Source organism: Urtica dioica, chromosome 3 (assembly GCF_054948205.1).
Source record: "Urtica dioica subsp. dioica isolate 48M chromosome 3, U.dioica_male_clone48M_v1_H2, whole genome shotgun sequence".
Lineage (NCBI taxonomy): Eukaryota > Viridiplantae > Streptophyta > Magnoliopsida > Rosales > Urticaceae > Urtica > Urtica dioica.
Window position 1 is genome coordinate 47943994 of NC_142758.1, and position 11382 is coordinate 47955375.

The 11382-nt window shown below is 35.5% G+C and overlaps 1 protein-coding gene across 1 annotated transcript; it reads right to left on the reverse strand.

The window, feature by feature from the left end:
• Positions 1 to 2085: 2085 nt before the first annotated feature.
• Positions 2086 to 4975, reverse strand: TBL2 (trichome birefringence-like protein (DUF828)). Its single transcript, XM_089610162.1, has 5 exons — positions 4309 to 4975; positions 3646 to 3838; positions 3357 to 3535; positions 3099 to 3257; positions 2086 to 2583 (listed from the first exon to the last, which is right to left on the reverse strand). Exons 1-5 carry the CDS (start codon positions 4821 to 4823, stop codon positions 2253 to 2255), a joined length of 1377 nt encoding a protein of 458 aa, XP_089466288.1. The 5' UTR covers positions 4824 to 4975; the 3' UTR covers positions 2086 to 2252.
• Between the last annotated feature and the right edge of the window lie 6407 nt (positions 4976 to 11382).

Consider the following 11382-nt stretch of genomic DNA (forward strand, 5'->3'; position numbering starts at 1 on the left):
TTCTACAAAGTTGTCATTTTGATTTGTTTTCTTTTATTTTTATTTTTATTTTATAAATAACTCAAATTTAGTCACTAAAAAGAAGCGGCATTAAAACAAAGATTTACAAATTAATCAATTATCTCAATATTTTGGGAAATGACTAGTGATTCCTTATTAAGGCAGTTTCGAACACAAACATAAATAACTTCATAGCATATACCAAGAAAAATTAAAAAGAATCATTGAAGAAGAAAGAGATACAAGAAATCAAAGATTATGAATACAAACGAAAAAAAAACCAAACGTGAATTCAAAAACTTCTATGAAATTGAAGATTTTAATTTGTATCGCTTAATTTTCTATTTCTGTAACACATATGCTGGTTCTTCTGTGGCATAATTTAGTTTGGCAAAATATTTTTTTTTATTAAAGTTTTTGATAAGCTAAAAGAAGATGTTCAAGACCCGGATCACTTAAAGTCATTTTTCTCTCGCGCGAAAATCACTGAAAATATCATATTTTCAGTTCTGAATATTATGGAAAGATATTCTCGGATATTTGATTTCCAAAAAAACATATTTGCAATAGATTTAGTGTTAACCTAATAAAACTCCTTGTGAGTCGAATTAGGTTAATAACTATTATTCTATTTGCTCAATTTACGCCGACTTTAACCTAGAACCAGTCTCTCTGCCAGGAGATCTTCATCGAGAACTGATACAAGGAACTTGTTGCTGATGTGCTTTATTTGTACAGAGTTTGTGAGTGCGTGTTTTGCGTTGATACGCTGAGAAGATCTTCGGGAGGAAGAGTCGCGTGAAAAAGAGAGAGAGTCTCTGATCTAAGGGGAGCTTATTAGATTGCCATCCATTAGAGAAGTCATAGAAGCTAGGCGTCTGAGAGGGAGTATGCAAATCTAAGTCATTAACCTTTGATTATTGAATAGTGAATCGCTTTTCACCGCCGGACGTATCAGTCCCCCTGAGTCATCCTGGCTTCTCGGTACGGAAGCACACGGAAGGACGGAATTCCGTGCCTCCATTGCGCCTCGTGGGAGTACCGATTCCCGTGAGCTGGCAGACGGAAATGTTCCTTCCGAACAACTGACGGAACTTGACAAGGTACAGACGGAAGTAAGCTGTCGATAGAGGTTTGTGTTTTTTATTTTTTTTATTTTTTTTATTTTTTTTAATCAGAGCCGTTGGATGTAAAACCAGCGGCCCAGATATCCTCCGCCATTAACGACCATGTTCAGAGTTTGGAAGCTCGCTCTTCCGATAAGCTCAACCTCGGTCGACGGAAATCCGAGTTCCGTGAGCACGGAAGTACCGTCTTGAAGGCTCGGAAATTTTCCGGCCGTTTTGCCTCGGAAAGGTTCGCTGTCGGACACGGTTGTGCCGATACCGTCCGATAGCCAGGATGACCCCTGAGTAGCTTGTTTATACCGAATAGGGTTATCAATTCTGTGTGTCTTTTATTGCTTTCTGCTTCTTTGTTTGCTTGCTTAATTGTTATTGCACTAGCAGATAGTTGTTCAACTAGTTCTTCAAATCGATATAGTTGAACAATCTTCTAAATACACGTTTAGTAATTTCAACATATATATTAAAAATCAAGGACATAAAAGTAAAAATTTATACCATTGATTGAATTGGAAAAAAAAAAAAAGAAGACATACTATTGTTGTCATATTTGGTATTGGACATATATTAAAAATTGTATGTATACCTATAATTTACTTGTTTATTAAAATTTCTAAAACGTTACCTATTTTGCAATTCCAATCTAGACTTTATTTGTTGTAATTTTTCAGGAAAAAATAAAGTAGTTTTACTATGGCATTAAGAATACATTTACAGCAGGGAATCATACGAATTGATATCCGAAATTAGTACTATTAGAAAGGATTGAGAAATCAGTGGATATCAACGGCTGAAAGGTATTTATTTAATTTGGATCTAAGAGAATCATTCATAATTTCATCAAAATTCAGAGATTCTTTAACATATTTATAGGCTTTCTTCTGAAATTTCGGCTGAAAGTCGCATAATTCTATGAAAACCGTGATTATTTTAATCCAACTAAACGAAAATCAGCGTCATAAAACCAAAATTTTAATCTTACAGATTAATATTATGAAGTAAGAACTACAAAAATATCAAAACAAGGTAAGACCCAAAGAAGAAAATAATGCTACATTTACACCAAATTATGTATGTGAGGTATAATTTTTTTCTGTCCTTTTTCGGGGTTCATTTTTCGCGAAGAAATTAAACCCGCTTGATCTTGAAGAAAGAAGCGTATAAGAGCTCGTTCCAAGTATCTGGAACTCCAGGCAAACACCAATGGCTGCAATCTTGAGATCTAACGGCAGCGATTTGTTCTTCGGGCGTTTCGTATTTCATTCTGTAGATCGAAGGGTGGGCGTCTTTCCTGTAACCCGTGAGCGCGCTTATGTTGAGATACACGATCGGAGTCTTCATTTCTCGAATCACTGCCTCCAAAACTCTCATCTTCTTCGGGTATTTAGGCAAGTAAGTCTTGTTATAAAACGGCTCTATTTCTTTGTGACACTGTCCACCTGAATTCCATGGACCTCCTCTGCAAAATTATGTGCATAATTAAATATAAACATAGTAGTCCCATAAAAAAAAAAAAAAAAAAAAAAAAAATAAACATACCAGTCTACATTAGTTTACTATAAGTCATTTATCAGTGAACACTCAACTAATTCTTGAGATTTAGACCTAAATAAGTCACAAAGACAAAATTGAGTCCATATACCTTACTGCGCTAAACAAAAGTTTACTTAAAAAAATTATAAAAAATGTCTATTTAAAAAAAATAACACATTTTTGTCCCCCGCGGCCTCGCCCCTTTTAACACTCGTACTCAAGTAGAGTTCTTAACTATTTTAGGCTCCGAAACGGTACTGAATCAAATTCAGACCATGCGTCAACTTTTTATTTCGGTTTATTCTTTCGATTCATTTACTTACGATAATGAAAAAAAAAAAAAAAAAACCCATGAAAGAGAGCAATGGGGGGTTTTTAAACCTTATTCTATAACTTCATGGTCCAATTAAATTAAAGAAATAAGTCACTAAATTAATTTACCTAAAATGGGTGACAGAAAATCCTCTGAAGAAGACCCGAGTCCGGTTTGCATCTATATTTTGATCGACCCATTTCGCCCAAGTTTTAAGGGCTCTCTTGTACGCTTCAAGAACTTTAAGTCTCGGATGAACATAGTTTCCTTCTTGGTAATAACCTTCTCTGCATCATAAAAAAAAACAACACAACAAACTCAAAATCATCATAAATAAACAAAATCCTTTCCGTTTAGATGAAGAACAATGCGTGAGTGAAACAAACCCTTTAGAAGTTTTCTCGTGAGTCCACCAATGCCCCGTGTTGAAGACTAATATATCGGCATCGTGGTACATCGAGGTCGTTCGATCCATCAGATCGATCCTCAGCGTGTCATTCGAACCGTTCGACGATTCTCTAACGAGGAACGGAGAGCTGACAAAATCCACCGTGCAATTGTAGTCCTACAAGATTTTACAAGGATTGTTAAAAAACCAAAAAAACAAAAAATATTTTCGTATAGAATATAATCATTTTTCTTATTATATTTATATGATAATGACAATAGACATGCCTCGAAAATGAAAGCATAAAATCCCTTCTTCTTGAACTCTCTTTTTCCCGAGATCTCATACACTGTGGTCTTGTTTTGGATGCTTTGACGAAGAACACACACCAATGACTCCCACATATTTCTGTTCAGCGAATCTCCCACAAAAACCAGTTTTTTCCCCCTCAGTTTCTCAAGAAAATCACTCCCATTAAGACTGAAGAGATTGATTCAGCAAAACTAGTCAATACTCAATCACTTAAACCCCACGAATTTTCATAATTATAATCAAACTATCCAAAATTTACTTCAAATGAAAATGATTATCAGTGTGACTAAACTACTTACAAAAAAAGAAAAAGAGAGAGAGAGAGAACAGATTACTTCTATAATTATAATCCATCCACTAATTACTTGTATTATTTGTTAAATTATAAATCTATCCACGAATGTCTATAATTATAAATTCATAATCTATCCCCTTATTACTTGAAATGGAAATGATTATCAGTGTGACTAAACTACTTAAAAAAAAAAAGAGAATAAATTACTTCTATAATTATAATCCTATCGCTAACTACTTCCGTAATTGTTAATCTATCCACGAATTTCTATAATTATAAATTCATAATCTATAAGCTATTTACTTCAAATGGAAATGATAATCAGTGTGATTAGAAATCTTACTTCGGAATTTCACAACCGTTTGGCCGCCATTTCCATTTGACGTAATCATCGTCGGGTCTCTGATTCAGATGGCAATCGAAATCCTTGTCGATGTGCGGACAAGATCCTCCGGGATAGAATGGCTTCGATTCATCTCTGATCCACTTTCCATCGAAGATATCGCATTCCTCTGATAAACCGTTATCAGAACCACTGAAATTACCGTTCTGCCCTCCTTCTTCTTCTACGGAGCCAATCGGACTGGTTTTCTCGGCGACGGAACTTCCGTTCTTCGCTTCTTCGGCGAAGTTCTTAGTCGGAGCAACGTTCGTGGCGTTGGAAGGGTTTCGAAAGCCCTGGAACAAGAGACCGAGCGATGAAGAAGAAGGAAAAGAAGAACCGTCTAGGTAATGGCTGAACGAGAAAACAGAGAGGACGAGCACGGAAGCCACGAAGGCCAAGCCGAGTCCCGAGATGAGTTTCCTTCTCTGCCATGGAAACTGTTCAGACGATAGCGAAAGAGCCTTCAAATCCATGGCGAGAAGAAGAAACTGAAACAAAGAGAGAGAGAGAGAGATCTAACTACGAGGCATGAATGGCATTATCGTAAAACTTATGGATTTCTGTGAAAGAGATTGAGCCGTGAAAGAGAGTGTGTGAGAGAGACTATGAAGAGACTACGGAGAGTTTTGAATAATTATTATTATTTCTTTCTATATTAAATTGGTGTCGGAACTCGGAACTCGGAAGTGAAAAAAATAGTGAGGAATAAAAATGTCATGGTGATTCAGGTAACGGAAAATACCAATTTGCACTTCTTAAAATGTTTTCATAAATATCTGGATCTTAATTTCTTCTCTTTACGGTTATTGGTTTTTTTTTTTTTTTTTTAATAATTGATTTTATTCTAGATTGTTGAATTTTTTTCATTCTGTTACAAATAACAAATTTGTAAGTGATAGGTGACTTTATAAATTATTAAATAGAGAGCTTGGAACGGTTAAGGAAATTTTTTTATATGGGCTAAATATCAATTATTTCATCAAAATTGTCTACTTTGAGACATGGTAAATCATCTTAATACTACTATTCTAAACTCTCTAAGTCTAAACACCCTCTAAAATATCTTTATGCTTTTTTTTGGATGAAATTTAAATAGGGTAAAATTGTAATTGAAAATGCACTATTATTGACAATATTTGTAATGGTGTGCGTCAAATTTGGAGTGAATAACTATCGTCGAGTCGACGATAGTTATTCACTCCACCTTTCATTCATGGTGGCTTCACGGGATGGAACTTAACGGAAGGATGGAATTCCAGGTCATGCTTGTGCCTCACGGAATTCCGTGTTCCGCGTGACTGACGAAAGTGGCAGGGGCGGAAGATTGCTTAATGGAAGTGTAATTTCCGTTAAGCTTAATGGAATTCCATATTTCCATTTACTTCCATTAAGTAATTAAAAATAAATAAATAATCAAATTTAAATGGTAAATGAAAGGGACTAAACTGTTAAAAATTTAAAAGAAGGTACAAATATGTAAATTAGTTTTTTCCTTTGCCATAAGTGAGGCCTATGAATAAAACCTCCGTGGTAATGTCCACGTTTTAAAAAAAAACTACTTTAATATGTTTTTATTTTGATATGAAATTTGATATGTAATGTTTTTATTTTGTTTGTAACAAATAAGTTATTAATAAAACATTAATTTATACAGTGACTAATGTAAGATTTTATAATTTATTTTGATATTTTAGTTTTTATTCACTTTTGATGTGAGATTTCTAATACATTAGGAGAAAAAACACTTTTAGAGAAGAAAAAAAAACATTTCTAATATACTATATCTTTAAAAAGTTATTAATAAAGATGAAATTCAATTTACATATTAGTACATTCTTTTAAAATTTTAACAGTTTAGTCCCTTTCATTTACCATTTAAATTTGATTTTTTATTTTTTTTTAATTCCTTATTGGAAATTAATGGAAATATGGATTTCCATTAAGCTTAACGGAAATTCCATTTCCAATAAGTAATGGAAGGCACCAAAATTGGAAATGGAAATACCATTTCCAATAAGCAATGGAAGGTAGCTTATTGGAAATGAAATTTTCATTTCCTTCCAATAGCCAGGATGATCGTCGACGTTCAATTTTCTTTCTTCGATATAGATCTTCGGATTTGGGACTCGTTGCATATTTTTCTCTATCAAATCATAATCACAATGCACGCCATGTGGTTTATGTTGATGTAATTTTCGAGTCTCAACAATCACGAAGGAAACAATATAGATATTTTGGGTGTTTTATTCGATTTAATTTATTTGTAGATCTCAAAAAGATTTCGTAAAAGAAACGAATATTAATTAATAATAGTAATAATGACAATTAAATAGAAATGTAAACGATTTTATTGAATAGTCAATTTCGAATACACTAACCGAACTCAATTAGTCAAGGACACGACTCTGGGGTTAAAAACCACCCTTCAACTGAATTATTTATTGGGCCTCGCGAAGCCCAATAATTGCGAGAAATCTTTCTCCACGTACTTCATCACGACAAGTTATCTGGGCTTGGCCCAAATAATGTTATCTGATCTAAACGAATCCATGTCAACCATCTCCTGACGAAGTCGTAGTCAACATGCAAGTCTCATCACAAATACCATATCAGAGACAACTTCAACCAGCGTTCGTTCAAACAATTAGGCGACGTGTCATGAGGCGGACGAAATCTTCATCACGCGTCTCCGAGAATTCCGCATCTCGCCTAATCTATAATTTTTTTTCTTTAGAGAAGAATAGACAATTTTTTTCCTTACACACACATCCTTGTATTTCATATTCCGCAAATTACGCTCAAGTTGTAATCCTGAGTTCGCTAAGTACCTTTACGCTTAGCGATCTCGCTCGAAATAAAAAGCTCATTCGATACAACTTTTCTTTTCTATTCTTTTCATTATTTTTACGTTTAATTTTGTTCCATTTACGACGTCTTTTGAGATCCCATTAAATATAAATCGAATAAAGACTTTAATATATATATAGTTTTCTCCGTGATTGTTGAAAGTTCGATTCTTGACATCAACAGCGACTAGCGAGCTCAATAATACAATAGAGAGAGAGAGACAGAGAAGAAGGGAATTGAATGCAATAATTGGGAAAAAGAACATGCAAATCTTCTTTGAAATAGAGGATTTATACTAGGTCGAGATGTAATATCTCTGGAGACACGTGTTGGCGACTTCATCCTTCATTACCTCTCATCCTGCCACATTGCTCTTCTTGTTGGAATTGCTCTAGGGTTTAAGAAAAAGTTTAACGCTTCGGTAAGCGGCGGAATTTTAAAAATTTTCTTTTGACAAGTAAAACGATTTTACTAACCTAGACAAAGAGCAAGTACACGTAATAAAAACTATTATGAGCATAAATAATTTACTAACCTTTTTAGAAGCTTGAACGTTGAAGAGCCTTCGGAAGGTTGAAAACGTTCGTCTCCCTCGTAGCACGTCTCTCTTCTTTCCTCGACAACACGAGCAACCACGATAGTTTCTATCACATGAATCACTCGAGAAAAAAAGAATTAGTGAGTGGGCACTTTTAAACACGACGACTCGAGAACAAGTCTCAAAGTCGAAGAGCTAAAACCACTAGGTCAAATGAGGACCTAGGTGCCAAAACAAAAACAAAAATAACTAGAGAGAGAGAGAGGAGAAATTGGCCACAAGGTCTAGAGAGAGAGTCTCTCAATCTCTAACTTATATGGAATGAATGAAATGAGAGGAATGAGGTGGGGTATTTATAGGAGGAGGATTACTTTCAAAAGATAGTTTCCTCTTTACTATAGAATATCACATATTCATGAGTAAATCTTATTTCCTATTTTTTCCCTTGCTTTGCACGTCCAACCTTGTCCAACAATGCCTTGGATTTGTTTCCTCATTTAGTTCCTCTCTTGGTTGGCCGAATTCCTCATTGCTTCTAGAAGCAAATTTGTTTCCTCTTTTTTCATTTGGCAAGTATCTTCATACATTAATGCACAAAATAAACTCTCTTTCACACTAAGGGCTGCACGAATTTTATCTCCCATTTCATTGGGTTGGACGGCCAAAAAGCCTTCTAGAAAGGCTTTCTAGGTTTTTCTTTAATTGTTCATGACAACATAAGAAAAGCCCTTAAGAATTTTCAAGTAAAATTCTATGAAATGAAATTAATTCACAAGGCCCAATGAACATATCATCGCCGAGTGTTATTAGTCATCATATGACCATGTCAAAAAATTTATTGACATTCATTTCATGCCATGTCCAAAAAGACAAAATTACCCTTTGACAATTTTCGTAAAACTTGTCTCGTTCTTGTTTTGACTTAGCTTCTAGTTTAACTATTCCTACTCGATATGATTTGTGATAGTGACCTCATGGATCCAAATGAACAAAGCTTGAGCTAAACACTTGGACTCAAAAGTTCACAAACTTTTTCCAAGTTTAGCTTAATGTCAACTGACTCCACTAAAGAGTTGACACTGAAAATCTCTCGGTTCATATGAATTTATTTTCTACTCAAGAATTCAACCAAATTATGATGAGCGGATCCACTGAAAATTATCTATGTTTACTCTTCATGAATATCATCAGCTAATCGGGATTTACGAAATTACCATTTTACCCTTCTAGCTGTTATTTCCTCAACTCATTTGTCGCTTGTGAATAAGTCAGAAACAATGTATTGACGAGGAGCTAACAAGTCACATTGTTTCATCCAAAAGAGTCAAGACTCAATTTGGACACTGGCCAGTTCATTTATTCACATTCCAAGGAACAAAGCATGAGGTGATATACATTGCATTTCAGCAATCTTGTACATGAATTCCATATCTATGAGAACTTCTCTCACAACTTAGTACTTCACCAATAGGCCCTGTTCAGAATCACATAGTGAGTCCGAACTCAGACTTTCTCAAATGAGAATACGTAAGTTGTGAAATGACATGTCTCATTTCAGGATTAAGGTAAGCATGATGCAATTCATACGTAGTGACTTCGAGACATAAAAGGTTAAATGGTTTGATCTTATTTTGTCTCTAGAAGTGCACTGGTCAATTCAGTACCTTCGGAAGATGCCTAGAAGAACTATAGAGTCTCCAACTCTCAATGCCCCATAACCAGACATCATAGATTCTTCTAACAATCGTACTGAGGTCAATAGTCCTTTGAACCTTAGATTGCGAATATATCGTTTTAAGCAAACTACGAAGAGTTTGTTCATGCAAATCTACATTTGTCTCTTCGTAAGTGTTAAGTTTGTTTATGGACTAAAGACTAAGGTTTTATCATAAAGCTTCAAACAGACAAGGAAGAATGAATGAACGTTTCAACATTTTATTAATGAATAAGCAATTACAAGCAAGAGTCTTCGTGAGACTTTATTACATCAAATGTACAAAATAAAGACTACAACTCTTCTTGTGGGCCTCATTGACAACAAACTCCCACTTGACTCAAAGAAGATATGTGTAGTCCTTCATGCCTAATCCCTCTCGATGTTGGTCGAAGACCTTGTTTGCTAGGGCCTTGGTGAATGAATCTGCCAGAGATCTACTTCACCTCCACGTCTCCGCGCTTCACGATCTCTCGAATCAAATGGTATTTCCTCTCAATATGTTTAGAGCCCTTCTGGCTTCGAGGTTCCTTTGAGTTAGCGACAGCCCCACTATTATCACAATACAGGGTCATGGGCTCATCGACGTTTGGAAAAACTTCCAAATACTTAAGGAATTTTCTAAGCCATACAGCCTCTTTGGATGCTTCACAAGCAGTCACATATTCTACTTCCATTGTGGAGTCAGCAATGCAAGATTGCTTAATACTCCTCCACACAACAGCTCCACCATTAAGGATGAACACAGATCCCGAAGTGGATATCCTGGAATCCTTATCCGCTTGAAAATCGGAGTCGGTATATCCCGTCATAGTCAGGTCAGTACCTGAGTATGTAAGCATCAAGTTCCTAGTTCTTCGAAGATACTTGAGAACATGCTTAACAACAATCCAGTGCTCGGGTCCAGGGTTGGATTGGAAACGGCTAACTACGCCAACGGCGAAACATATATCAGGTCTAGTGCAAAGCATAGCATACATGAGGCTTCCTACGGTAGAGGCGTAAGGAATTTTCCTCATGTCTTCAATCTCTTGTGCAGTCTTGGGAGACTGGTCCTTAGAGAGTGAAACTCCATGCCTAAAGGGTGTTTTACCCTTCTTGGAGTCTTGCATCGAGAAGGATCCATCACCTTATCAATATAAGATGCTTGAGAGAGCGACATGGTCCGGTTTTTCCTATCTCGAAAGATTTGGATCCCCAGAATGTACGCGGCTTCTCCTAGATCCTTCATGTCGAATTGCTCTGCTAGCCAGACCTTAACCTCAGATAATTTACCCACATCGTTACCTATGAGTAATATATCATCGACATATAGTACCTGAAACATAACTTTGCCTTCGTGTATTAACTTGTAAACACAAGGCTCATCTATTGACTGTTCAAAGCCGAAGCTCTTCACAGTTTCATCGAATCTAATATTCCATGACCTAGATGCTTGCTTTAGTCCATAAATGGACTTAAGTAACTCACAAACCTTGGTCTCTTGACATTTTTCCACGAAATCGTCTGGTTGAGCCATGTAAATGCGCTCGTCAAGATTGCCATTCAGGAAGGCTGTCTTGACATCCATTTTCCAGATCTCATAATCGAGAGCTGCAGCTATGGATAGAAGTATGCGGATGGATTTAAGCATCGTGACTGGCGATAAGGTTTCTTCATAGTCAATCTCTTCTTGTTGGGTATAACCCTTAGCCACGAGTCTATATCACGATTTCATAATTTATCAAGTATTTTGACTATTCTATTTTTGTCAAATATAATTATTTTATTTTTATAGCAATTATTTGGCTGGAACGAATAAAAGTCAAATAGATATTAATAGAATGAAAAGCTTACTCATATAGATATCTATATCAAACTTAATTTATGTCCACCGTAGTTTTAATTAGTCTAACTTTTTATTTTTATTTTTTGCATTTAGGATGTTCTAATT